The sequence below is a fragment of the Micrasema longulum genome, unplaced genomic scaffold (assembly GCF_059751315.1).
Source record: "Micrasema longulum isolate JH-2025_06_02 unplaced genomic scaffold, ASM5975131v1 h1tg000725l, whole genome shotgun sequence".
Lineage (NCBI taxonomy): Eukaryota > Metazoa > Arthropoda > Insecta > Trichoptera > Brachycentridae > Micrasema > Micrasema longulum.
This window is the reverse complement of record NW_028277921.1, coordinates 1,660,349-1,674,261: the sequence shown is the minus strand read 5'-3', so window position 1 is coordinate 1,674,261 and position 13,913 is coordinate 1,660,349. Positions and strand designations below refer to the sequence as shown.

At 34.5% G+C, this 13,913-nt stretch overlaps 1 protein-coding gene across 1 annotated transcript; it reads left to right on the top strand.

Moving 5' to 3' along the window:
• Positions 1-269: 269 nt before the first annotated feature.
• LOC148279408 (dnaJ protein homolog 1) lies at positions 270-3,589 on the top strand. The gene is made up of 3 exons (XM_088230039.1): positions 270-341; positions 675-1,498; positions 2,975-3,589. The coding sequence occupies exons 2-3, from the start codon at positions 677-679 to the stop codon at positions 3,206-3,208; spliced, it is 1,056 nt and encodes a 351-aa protein (XP_088086165.1). The 5' UTR covers positions 270-341; positions 675-676; the 3' UTR covers positions 3,209-3,589.
• The last annotated feature ends 10,324 nt before the right edge of the window (positions 3,590-13,913 follow it).

Here is a 13,913-nt window from a genome sequence, read left to right as displayed (position 1 = left end):
GTGAATATAATAAACGCGGACTAGTAGGTATTGATTTAATATTACTACATTAATTAATTATGAACAGCAAAATTATCGCCATATTATACTATATTCATCATATTTTTAATTTTATCTTTCAATTATTTTTTAATACGAGCACACGAGCAGATTTTTCTTGAGTGCAGCACGTAGACAAGAACCGGATTGACGCATCTCGGTTTTGAACGAAGGTCCTAGAATATTCTGGAAGGTTTTATCTATATATTCTCGAGCGCCACCTCTCGCGCGTTTAGTTCATGAAATATTACCGGGTTGTGATTGTGTGTCGTTGTTTTGGGATTGTTTTTCAATAAAATAAGGTAAGACTCCTATACTATTTGTTTTTTCGAATGCTTATTTGCAATATATTATTGTGGAATTTAATATTAACTCTTTCATAATAGCACATGTAAATTGAAGCTCTAAATTGCTAAAACTATACAATTTCGTTTTATGTACGTTGGCCATATCTTTGATTACGTGCTTCACCGTATATTTTTAGTAAATGCGTAGTATTTCGGTATTGGCTTTTCACCAATTTTCCACCAACGTAGAAATTACGCCTACGTTACTTTAGTTTTACTCGTACATTTGCATCGCGTACTTCGCGAATTAAATCTCTCGATTCTCATCGGAATTTATTTTGTTCACAGCCATGGGGAAAGATTATTACAAAATTCTGGGTATCAGCCGGGACGCTTCTGACGATGATATCAAAAAAGCGTATAGGAAGTTAGCCCTGAAATATCATCCGGATAAAAACAAAGCCGCCGGCGCGGAAGAGCGCTTCAAGGAAGTCGCGGAGGCTTACGAGATCCTGTCCAACAAGAAGAAGAGGGAAATCTATGACGCCCAGGGAGAGGAAGGCCTCAAGGGCAACTTCACGGGGGGCAGCGGCGGAGGAGGCGGACCCAACTTCTCCTACTCTTTCCACGGAGACCCTCACGCCACCTTCGCCCAGTTCTTCGGCAGCGGCAGTCCATTCCAAGCTTTCTTCAATATGAACGGGGCGGGAGGGAACCGAATATTCAGCGGATTCGACGACGAGATGGACGTGGACATGGATCCCTTCGCCACCATGGGCATGGGTACTGCGAGACCCGGAGGGGCCTTCCGTTCTCACTCCTTCAACGTCAACGGCCTGTCCAACCGCAAGGACAAGTCTCAGGATCCTCCCATCGAGCACGATCTGTACGTCTCTTTAGAAGATATCACCAAAGGTTGCGTGAAGAAGATGAAGATATCCCGCAGAGTGGTCCAACCCGACGGAACGGCTAAAAAGGAAGACAAAGTGTTGACGATCCACGTGAAGCCCGGCTGGAAGGCGGGAACTAAGATCACTTTCCAGAAGGAGGGAGACCAGGGACGGAACAAGATCCCCGCCGACATCGTCTTTATCATACGAGACAAGCCGCACCCTCTGTTCAAACGGGAAGGAAGTGACATCCGCTACACCGCCAAGATTCCCCTCAAACAGGTAAACATTTATTTTTACACATTTTTACTTTAATCATATCATAACTCAAATTTCTGACGATTCAAAATGTTGTCACGCTCAAAATTGTGTGAACAACCAACTAAGTTTGCCGTCGTTCATTGTTTTTAATGTTGACTATAATATAAATATTATGAATAAGAATAAACGAACATTTTAAAATTATCTAATTCATTCGGTAGATAACTCATTTTTCGACTATATTATAGATGTTTAAATTTATAAAAAACTGCTAGTTGATGGAATCCGTCGTGATGAAATCAAGAATAAGTTATAATTGATAAAATAATATTGATGAAGAAACTTTGACCAATTAGTGCATGAAATTATGCCATGTTATACAAATCAAAGCCTAAAATATATTCTTCAGATGGTTCAAATTATTATAAAATAGGTTAAAAGCGATACACGAGTATATTAGTACAAAAGAGGAGCACGATGTTGTGAAATAGTACTAAGTACTGACCCATATCATTTTCAAGGTTAAAGGCTTTATTAATTTTTTCTGTGCCACTTGGTATTGGCAGTTCCCAGCAGGCTGCAAAATTTTAAGTAATTTTTAGAAACTCGCATGATCCGCTGTCATGTTGATAATTTCAATAATTGAAGACACGAGTGGATGGAAGGCGTTTTGTCGCAAATTTTGAAAAATGACCCTTTTTTATACCGAAATGAAGATTTTATGCGCAGCTCTGTCACATAAAGCGAACTACACCATAAAAAAGTAACAGAAAACCGAGCGAATGAAGGTGTTCTTTTGTCAACAATTTTATTGCTTTTAAAAACTTAATCCCGGATATCTCTGCATTTTGTTTTTGTCACATAACATCTTTATCCACTCATGTCTTTAACTCTTCGTGTCCTAGTGTTTCATCATGCTTCTAACAAGTGTGTACGAAATTTTAAATCGTTCTGAATACTTGACCTCGGCATGTAAAGCGCGTACAAAGGCACACGTCTTTATGTGCTATTTTTGTATGGCAGGCCCCACGAGCACTGAAACGAAGAGCGCGTTAACGCGCTTATGGGATGTAACTGGTTAATTATGAAAGTTGTACTACTTAATGTTTTATTTATAATTGTACCCTAAATATCGCCTATGAGGTGTTTTTCCTAGTTTTCCATGTACAACTTACGTTTTTTTTTCATTACTCTTTAGACAAACAATCCTCGTAATGTTCCATTTTTTTTTGTATAAAAGTCTCTGAATTGAATTATTGTATGAAATTTGTGAAAGAATAACAAAAATCCGTATATTTGCTTGAAACACATTTTATTCTATTATGGTATTGACATATGGTTACATTTGACCAAATAGGGAGCCTACTATTCATATTTCATACATCGTGTCGAGCCATATTTGTCATTGTTATTGAAAACATTCGCGTATGGACATTTGGTAAATTTATCTAGGAATGTCATGTAAAGTTAGTAATGTTTACGTTTGTTTTGTTACAGGCTCTCTGCGGTACGGTGCTGTCAGTACCAACTATGGGAGGAGAGAAGTTATCCGTGAACCTCACTAATGAAGTGGTCAAACCCAACACCGTCAAGAGGTTCAATGGGTACGGACTTCCTTTCCCCAAGGAACCCTCGAGAAAAGGAGACCTATTGGTGGCCTTCGACATACAGTTCCCCGTTATGCTGACGCAGAGTGCTAAAGAAATCTTAATGGACACGTTACCGAACTGAAAGTTCCTGACTGATAAGTGTTAGTGCTAATTGAATAAGAGATGTGTTTTCTGAAACCGAAATTGATCTTGGTTTTGTGGTGAGCGTCTCAGCTTGACGGTTCTCTTTGTACGTTTTAGTACAATGTCTTATTATTATTATGTTATGTTTGTGAAGAGTGAGTGATTTCACTGGAGCAGGTAAACTCGGACTTCATTCCTGACATATTTCATCTTGTGTAAATATTATTTTTGTGTGAATGTGTTAGTGCGCTGGCGACTACGAGACTTTAGTAATTTAATTTTTTATTGCTTTATTAAAAATGTTTATCCATGTTGTATATATTAAGCACAAGGCTATTATAAAATGTCTGCAGAACTAATTAAATTAATTTTATTTAAATTATAGTGTTTTATTGAAAGTAACCATCGCTATATTTTTCTTCCCCTTTTCTATAATTGGGAAATTGCACTCTTATCTACTTTTTACTAAAATCATTTTTGAATAATAAGTATTTATTTGATTAACCTTAGCTGTGAAAGATAATGTATCGATAAAAATAATGCGACATATTTCTTTCCTTTCATCTAAGAAAACTAAATCTTTATAATTTAGTCATTGGATAGAATAAAACAAACATAAAAATTTAGAATTGGGATGGTTCCAAAGCCGAGAGAAAATAAATATTGTCCTCCATTTGGCGCACTCAGACGTCGAGTCTGGAAAGGTCGGGTTGGGTGTTGGTTCTTAATGAAAAGTAGAAATACATTTGCCCCATTTTATTTCCGATTACCAATGTCAAACAATATTTTTGGAAGTGCGCTTTATTTGACGGTCGAATCGAGAATCTCGCCGGAGAAGGTGGGAGGCTGACGTCACGCCGTCCGCAAATGCAGTTCGTCTCTCTCCGCGGCAGTCTGGCGCCGCTGGAGGAAGAGAGATGGGGATAGTGTGTTCGGTACCTATTTTAGGAGTTGTTCGCCGCCATGCCTACTCCAGACATTGTTCAACTGTCAGAATTCAGAATGTGAAAGTTGTCACATAGTAATCAAGGTTTGTTACACTGTGATCAGTGATCGGTAATCACATTCACGAAGGTTGCGAGGATCGCCAATTATTTAACTAATTTTGTAAACAAAAAATATAAAATTCGCAACGAGATGAGTTGAAAAAAAAAGTTTTCGCGGGTATTTCAAATAATCCGATTGAAAACTCGGAACTGTCGATTTATTCTTCGTTTGAATTTGGCGGTCAGCCGAAAATTATCGATTTAGTACAAAAATAACGCAAAATATTTTATGGAAGTAGATTTTTTTAATGAAAAATTTCTAAAGGCGTTGATATAATTTTTATGCTTGGTAAATAATTCAAAGCGATATTTTTTCTCGGAATCTTTCACAGACAACGGGTTCTTATTGAAAAATCTTACGCTGCCCTTATGGGCCATCGTAATTCGATGTACTATTATTTTTTGAGTATTAATATTAGCAAATACTTATATTTTTCGAAAAAACAATTATCACTATTCCATGTCCGCTCCTTGGTTGGAGCATATGGCGTCCGCAAAGAAAAAATAAAAACAGTGAATTTTATACCAATATTCATAATCACTAGTTCCATTCCTGACAGGTATTGTTCTGAATCAGTATAAATATTATTAGTTTATTTCATAATGTACCCTCTTTACTACTCACGCGCATCTTAAAATAGTCATCTACCAATATAATTTTTGTTTTTAAAAAATCCTTAAAAGTTGATAAAAGCACAAGTTATTGAATTTGCTATGATTCACGATACTAACTTTACTGTCCCAGATAGTAGTGAGGTTTGAGGTCGTCAACGTGAACATAATGTAGATGCTTATGAATAAAACAGAACATCACACGATACTATTGCTGAGAGCTACAGCATAAAATAATATATCTTGTCTCCGTTTATAATGGCCCGTTCATACGATGGTAAAAATCCACACGGCACGATAAAACTACACGGTGGATCGATTTTTATTGTTTCATTAGGTGTTAACATGAGTTGTGTCCGTTTTTTCCAAATTTAAAATGCGCACCAAAAGTAAAACAAAACGGTTAAGGCCGTAGTCTGGTAAAACGAACGCAAAATTAGGAAATCATACGAATTTGCCATCGTAAAACGAATGTTTTTTTTAATCTCGCAATAATAAAAAAATGAAAAAACATAAATTAGATAAAAACAATATTTTTAAAGGTATTCCTGTTTAAAAATATACTTAAAATGTAACTAAAATATAATTACTTTCAGACCGGCCGATTTCAAATTTAGATAATAAATTGAACATGAAAGCGGCCAAATCCAAATTTTAATTTTTTGATTTTGAAAAGATATACAAGCATTTGAAATCACATACATTTTGTGACATTTTCCTTTATTTCTACCTAAAATTATGCCTTAGGTAATACTTAAAAAAAATATTTTTTTGTAATATATTAGCTGAAACTTTTTTTTATAGAATTGTATTCTCTTTTTTTTAAAAGGAGATAATTCTGGTTGTAATATTTAATTTAAAACAACATCTTATTTACGTTTTTATGAACTTCATACCTGCCCTTACCGTAAACGGTCTTTTAACAGAAACACCTTTAAAAAATATTTTTTTTATCTAATTTATGTTTAATTATTTTTTTTATTATTGCGCGATTAAAAAAAAATCGTTTAAAAATGGAAAAATCGAATGATTTCCTAATTTTACGTTCGTTTTACCAGACTACAGCCTAAAGCTAGGGTTTCCTAGGACAGCGGGGCCCGTATTTTAACGGCCGTAATGAACGGTGATGCGGTGGACATCCGTCGTAACGTCGACTAGAAAGTGGTTTCTTAGGGAAACGGTGTTGATAATACCGTTTTCCTAGGAAACCACACTCTAGTCACCGTTCACTACGGCCGTTAAGATGCGGGCACCGCTGTCCTAGGAAACCCTAGCTTTAAGGTATATACGTCATTCGAAAGAAGATTTTCTGCTCTACAAGATATTGTGTTTGTTTTACGTTAGGTATATAATATTATTATATTTGATAACTAGCCTTCAAAATAGAATGTCAAGTGAACGGAAGTGAACATTTTCGACACCTCATTCGCGTTCAATCGAGGTAATAATGCTGCCAAAGCTACTCGCGATATTTGCGCAGTTTACGGTGAAGAGGCTATGAATTATTGATTAATTTGTTGTAAAATAACGAAATGTCTAATTTGTTGTTTTTTTTTGTGGTATCCTTTTGTTCTCTTTATATGGAAAAAAAACGCATAAAACTTACGAGTATGTTAACATCCAAAATAGTTGTTTTTACTTTAATGGCAGATAAATGTACTTCATTTACAGAATTTTTACCTAAAAGAAGCCACTAAATAGATTAAAATATAATATGTCAATCTCCCCTAATTTACCGTGTCTTGTAGATTTGGACGATACGTGTGAAGTGGGCCATGCCGCCGTGCAATCCCTAAACCGCAGTAACTCGAAAAATACACTTTCGAGAAAAACGAGTACGATACTCAATGATATTTACAAAAACTTTTTTTTAATGTTGTCATACGGTTATAATGATAACCATTAATTGTGAGAAAAAAACGTGTCATTTAAGTAATTAAAAAAAAGTATTTCAAATTCCCATCAACGCAGACAAAAAGTTGCCCAAAACTAGTTAAAATGCAGTATCAAAACTTGCTACAGCAAAAAAACAACTTTTGGTGATTTTTAGCAATTGTTACAGTCTAAAATGCAGTATTTCATAATGTTTAAAAAAACAACTATTTCCGCCAAAAACACCACGCCTTCTTCAGGGTTTGAATTAAAAGTAATATTAATTTAAAAAATAACAGAATTTATTGATCAAATTATGATGTAAAATTTAAAAAAAAAACACGTTACGTTTATTTTTAGAAATAAAAATGATCAGCATAATGAAGCAAAAAATATTTCTTTATAACCGCACTTAAGTAAGTTTTTTATCATTATGGGCTACTTTATGTTGCTGCATGCGGAGATATTGAATTTACAACTTTCCAGTTGTAGCGAAAAAATTCTTGGATAGGTACTTAAAGCTAATAAAATGCCGATTACAAATCAATAAATAGGTAACTCAAAAGTGACAAAATGTGAGTTGCGGCGTTTTATCCTCTGCACGGAAGTATGACAGTGTGATGTTTCATTAAAAAACAAAAAAATAAATTTCTTAAAAATATAATAAGTAACTTTTTCGTCAGTAGGTAATATAACAAAAAATTGCATTAATTTAATTAAAATATTTTTGAAATATTTGAGTTATTTTAACGCAAGTAGCTACAGAATAACATATATTAATAATAAATGTTATTTTCACATCCGTGTTGAATGTGCCCTTATAGAAAATGGGAATCACGTTGTGGTAAAGCGGGAATCGAACTTCAGACTCCCGAATTCTAAGTTCAGTTTTGAATTAGGAGATTAATAATTTTATACATATTATATTATAGTAGAATTGTATTCAAAAGAACATTACAGCTAATCGGAAATCAGTTTAGATTATTTACGTAAAAAGACCAACCCAATCCGAACCAATGCAATGTTCTATGGTGCATGAAGCATTGTTTTGATACATTAAATTTAGCGTAGCGATAATTTGTCAGGCAAGATGATTTAACCTAAAATGCTTACCTATACAAATATAACCAGGCAACAACAACACTACCACAGTAAAAAAGCTAAGACAAACGTAGGACAGTCAAGAATACTATACAATGGACTAAAACACTGCAATGACTTACCTTATTACTTGAAAAATTACACTGCACAAAAAATTAAAATCAACCTGAAAAAGCACATGATGACTTCACTAACTAGGCGAGACATAATATGACTAACCCTTATAACATCTCCCCTGACGGGTTTTAAAAAATAATTGATAAATAAAATAAAATTTTAGTCTTACGCTTTGAGGACTGTAAATTTTAAATTGAAGTAAATAAATCATTGGCAATGTGGTGAATGTTACACAGCGTATAAATCATCAAGTTATAAGCCATGTAAATGCCTAGAATTCCATGTTTGCCTAGCAATAAAATTTACGTCTCCGTTGAGAGATCCGTCGATAAGATCCTCCGAGTGTTAAAATAATTCATATGAATTCGTATAAACTTTTAGAAGTACGGCACAATAATTATATTACTATAATTAATTCAAGTTGGCAGGTTCTTCCCCGAAACGTTTCCATCTTTTTTCATCCGTTTTCACACCACAATAAAAATCCACCCGGCCCGATAAAATAACATAAGGTGGATTGACTTTTATCGTATGATATTTTTTTAGTGTTTTATTTATTAATTGGCAGGTATACGCACGAACCAGTACGCCATGCGGCCGTCTAATCTCTACTCGATTTCCTATAGCGAAATTTTCACCCTCGAGTAGGAACTAAAATAAAACGAAAAAATAAAATAATAAATAAGTATCCACTTACTCTAATTTTATCGGGCCCGGTTGATCGGCACGATACGTGTGAAACAAGCCATACTCACTCAAACACATATTTATATTCCTTGTTTTGTAAATTCCACATGGCAGCGACCTTACTCTAGAAACAACTCAACTCAATTAATCACAATTGAAAAAATATATTAGATGAACACACTGCGTCATGTGGTCAGGGGCCTAGGTTTTTTTCTAGGTGTAATTTGTATGTATGTACTATGTACCCATAATTTAATTAAAAAAAAAAAAATTTTCAAAAATATTTACAAAATAGTCTTAAATTAAAGTCCTGCTGAGTTGCATACATACAACTCGTCAGCAGGTTCTTATAAATTGCATCGATTATTCACACTTAACCTACATTAACAATAATTTTACTTGAAAAACATAAAATATTACAATTTCAAAAATGAAAAACTATCACTAATACAAAAAACTTTTTTCTATTAACCATAATTTGAACAAACGTCTCACTCCTGTATTTAACCCAGTATTTTTAATATTGTTTGGTAACATGTTAAATATTTTAGGTATTTTGTATTGCAGTGTCCTTTTGCCATATTTATTGCAATATCTAGGAACAGCTAGCTCAAGTACAGACATACTAGTAAACCTGGTGTTTTAATCATGTACCAACTTGTGTTTATACTCGGAGTGCGACGCATGCTGACAAATTAATTTGTACCAAAGTAGAGCCCTAACAGATAATTTATTTACAGATTTATACATCAATGATATTGAAATATTGTGTCTCTGGCGGTATACATTTTTATGTAGTAGCAATTTGATCATAGAATTTTGCAAAGTTTGAATAACATCAATTTTAGTTTCACTTGATAACCCCCAATTAAATATGTATTTCATATATAATAAATATAAAGATAGATATAATACGCTACGCAGATGATGCTGTCCTAATAGAATACTCCGAAGATGATCTCCTAAGATACAAACTCCACACAGAGCATAGTAGCCTCAAGACAGGCAGTACGACGTAAACTTGCAATAGACATTGCAAGTTTACGTCGTAAAATAGTAAAGCAAGTAAATGCACTTTAAGTACTTGGCTGTTGAGATATCCAGCAGCAACGATCTCTATGAAGAAGTAAGAGAACAAAGCCGCCGTTGTTGCTGGATGCTTAAGAAATGACGTATGGAGAAACAGACATATGCTGAAGGAGAGCAAAGTACGGGTTTATAAAACCCGCATTAGACCCTATCATGACATACGACATTGAAACAAGGGCCGACATCACAAGAACAAAAAGCCTCCTAAGAACGTGTGAAATGAAAGCTCTCTGACCCATTGCGGGAACGACAATCCCAGGGGAAGATCAAGAAGACGTTTCTGGAGAGAGCAGATTCGGAAAGAGTGGTGAATATGGTGGCAGCTGCAATACCAGTTGGCAGCAGACCCCCCGGAAAACATCCGCATCCCAGGAACAGGCTCCGAGCAATAACATGACGCAGTCCCAGAGAAAGTAAAAGAAGAAGAAGTTTTTCATATAATCGTATCCAGTCATACAGTGTTTATCTTTGAATGCATTCTGTTTAAATGGCCGTTTACGTGTGGACAATATAATAGATGTGACAATGTTGTCTTGTCCCTGTTCCGCGAACAGCCTTGACCGCGCAAGCGCAGGACAGAACGTCTGGATAATATAAAAATTCGGCCGCGGTTCACAGGTGAGCGCTGGGAAAATGATACAAATGGCGCGGCGTTTGTTACGAACGAATTCACAAAAAATATCATTCATGTTATACTAAGACGTATTGGAATTATTGTTCAAAGACGAACTAAATACCGCATTTTGGGAGCGCATCGGATCACAAGACGCACCCCCAAAATTTATGTATTAATTTGTAGAAAAAAAAGTTTTGGACGATAAAACGCATCGGGCCATAGGACGCACCTCGATTTTTGGTTTAATTTTCATAGTAAAAAAGTGCGTCTTATGGTCCGAAAAATACGGTAGTAAAAAGGATTTTTTTCTGTCGCCATTTTCCGCAGATTTTTTTTTTCATATACTTGGACCATATGTCATTTACAAGGCTAAGGTACTCGGAAAAAAAATCGTTTTTGTTTATCTTGGAAATGGGATGTTCGATCACTGATTTTGGTTTATTACCATTATGAGTCCAATCACCATTGTTGCAAAGTCCAAGAACAATGGCGCGTGATAACTACTTTTAACGACAGTGTGGATATCTGTTAAAGATATTCCATCTTTTCTGCATTCTGCTTCAAGATTATGGCGTTGTAAACTGCAAAATGGGCACTGAAAAAACAGATGTTCTATACTCTGTGAAGAAATATCATCACATGGACAATAGTCATCATTCCTCAATTCCAACCCATACAGGTAACTTCTCATAGCTCCGTGTCCGGTAAAAATTTGGGTCGTTTCGAAAGTACTTTGGTGATGACGACGGAAGTTTGCTGCATCAGCCAGCGTTGGGAAAAACATTTTAGTGATTTTACCTGTAGAAGAAGTGCGGTAATGATCCTCCCAACGCTGCTGCGTATTTTGTTTTTTACAGCGCTTAGCAAAGCTAAGAGGAAATTCTGAGAAAAAAGGTGCCGTTCTTTTACAAGTTGCGGCTCTTGCTAGTTCACCTCCTCTCTCATTTCCTATGATACCAGCATGTCCTCTTATCCAGCATATTTAAATAATCAGAGTAGTTCAGCCTGAAAAACTGAGCAGAATTTTCTAATTTAAATGTTCTGCCTCGTAATTCTTTATCAACCTCAATAGAAACGAATGCCGCTCCCACTTTGCCGTCGAGCAGGCTACCATCCGTAAAGATTCTTATTTCATTGGGAGCATAAGGAGGTATATCTTTGTCAAGTAAAAGAACACTTTTGGGAATTCTTTCACACGGGTGAGGTAAATCAAAATAGTTTGCAGTTCCTTGATACTTGCGATCATCTGGAATGGAATACAGCTGAAGGTGAAAGTACATTCCTCCACATACCCAAAACATTTTCTAAGACCGTGGGTCTTCCTATCGGTTTCACTCACAACAAGCAATGTTTTTTTTTGTCAATAAACGAGTTACTATTTTGAAATATTCAATTTCATATATCGCGATTTAAATTGAATTTAATTCTACTACTTGCACTGTGTGTTTTTTGCAAATTATACGGAGGGCCTATGTCGGTTTTTGTCATTCATCCTCATGACTTTATTGCAAAACATGAATGTTGGAAAAACTGTATTTACTTGTATCACAATAGCGTATGTCCATTGAAGTAATTAGAAAAAATAAAGTTAGATAAGATTGTATAATTATTGTTATTTTAAAATTTATTAACTCCGACGCCCTTCATATAAGTCACCAAAAGATAAATCCCCTAATCATGCATGTGGCATAGCTTATTTAAAGGTCATTAACTACGCCAATTTAATCAAGTCTCAGTGAAAGGATTGTTAGTAGGTAAGTATTATGTTTGACAATTTCAACACCAACAAAAACTTTCCTTTAGTGTATTATATCCACTTGAGATATTTTAATAATACATCTACAATACAATGATTATTTAGATCTGTTTTTAACCTCGCCATTAAGTACTAATCAATGCAAGTATTATAAAAATAGAATCGATCGGGATGTAAAGTAATACGTCATGTTTTTCTCTTCTATTTTGTATTTACATTATTTTGTAAATATATTATTTGTGTATGTTATTATATATTCGTCTGTATATTTATTTGTTAAACTTTTTGCGCATAATGTTATTTGTTCATTGGCGGGCTTATTGCCAAATGGCAATTTCTTCCAACCAACCAATAAAATAAAAGTTTTATTATTATAATTCAAGTTACAGAACATATTCAATAGAAAATAAAGATAAAAAAGCTAAATATATTTAAAAATAAAAATAAACGTATTTATATTTATAAATTTTCTTAAATGAAAACTATTACTCAATGGGAAAAAGGAAAATAGAGGAAAAAGGAAAAGAGGAGAGATTAAGGAAGGGAAAGGAGATGTTTTCTCAGACGTGATTTAAACAGAGATAATGTAGTAACATCTTTGATGGTGGATGGGAGATGATTCCACAGTCGAGCCGCATGGACACTATATGAGTTAGAGAAGAAACAGGGATTGTGGATGGGTAATAAGAGAGTGCCTTGAGTATTAGAACGAAGAGGTAAACCGTGAGCTGATAAGCGCTGAAAGTTTTCACGCTGGTATAATAGCCCAGCGGGTGGTTATGAATAAATAAATATAAAAAAAGTATATTAACAAATAATTTTCAGTAGAACCATTGACCAATTTGATGAGTAGAACCTATACCTCTAGTCAGTTCTGCTTGGTGTTCATTTAACGTGACTCGGCCCATAAAAGAATGTTTAAAATACAACAAAAAAATTTTTTTTTTCTTAAATCAAGAGAGAAGAAAGCATCATTACACTTCACACATGGTTTTAAAATAACCAACGAGAATGTTCAGGCGGAAAATATTTATAGCAATTTGACAGTAATGTTCAGAAAGGTTGGTAACCTACATTACCTACCTACATAATTATATCTCGTTAGAAAATTAATAAAATGGTAGCTTATGTCCTCACCATGCCAATTTCCCAGCTGAACTTTTTACTATAAAATTTTTATGACGATGTAAGTAGTATTCACGCAAGCGTTGAAGAAAGGTCTGGATTTCTTGGAAAAATGTTTTCATGTGTTTTTAATTACGCGAAAAATTTAATTGCTTTTTAAAGCTTGATGTTATAATGTAGGTCGATTTTTATTCTGCTATTGGTATCTCACAAGAATCCGCTTCTGCGAGGAAACGGCTAACAGCTGTGCTAAGGTAGGCATTTCATTGCACAAGATTTTTGTGTATCTTTCAAAACTTCTTTATATACGAAAATAGCGGTGTGATAACACTCAACATACATACGTATAATCGTACCTACCTACATTGCACGGTGTAAGGTAATTATTTATCTGAGAAGTTAACATATTTATTAACTATAGGCAAACACTAAATTATAATATGAAATACCCGTTTTGATAGTCTATTAACAGTATTTTAAATATATCCAAATGTTTGCAGTCATATTTGGATTGGACTTCCATGTTTTCTTGTCATCTTTAAGATATCTTTAGCACTGCTTACATAAATTGTAATAAATATGATCACAGCAAACATTATTATATTACAAATCAATATACGGAAAATCACATTGACAACAGGTATTAATTACAGAAACTGCTGTCTTCGCAAGGATTCGAACC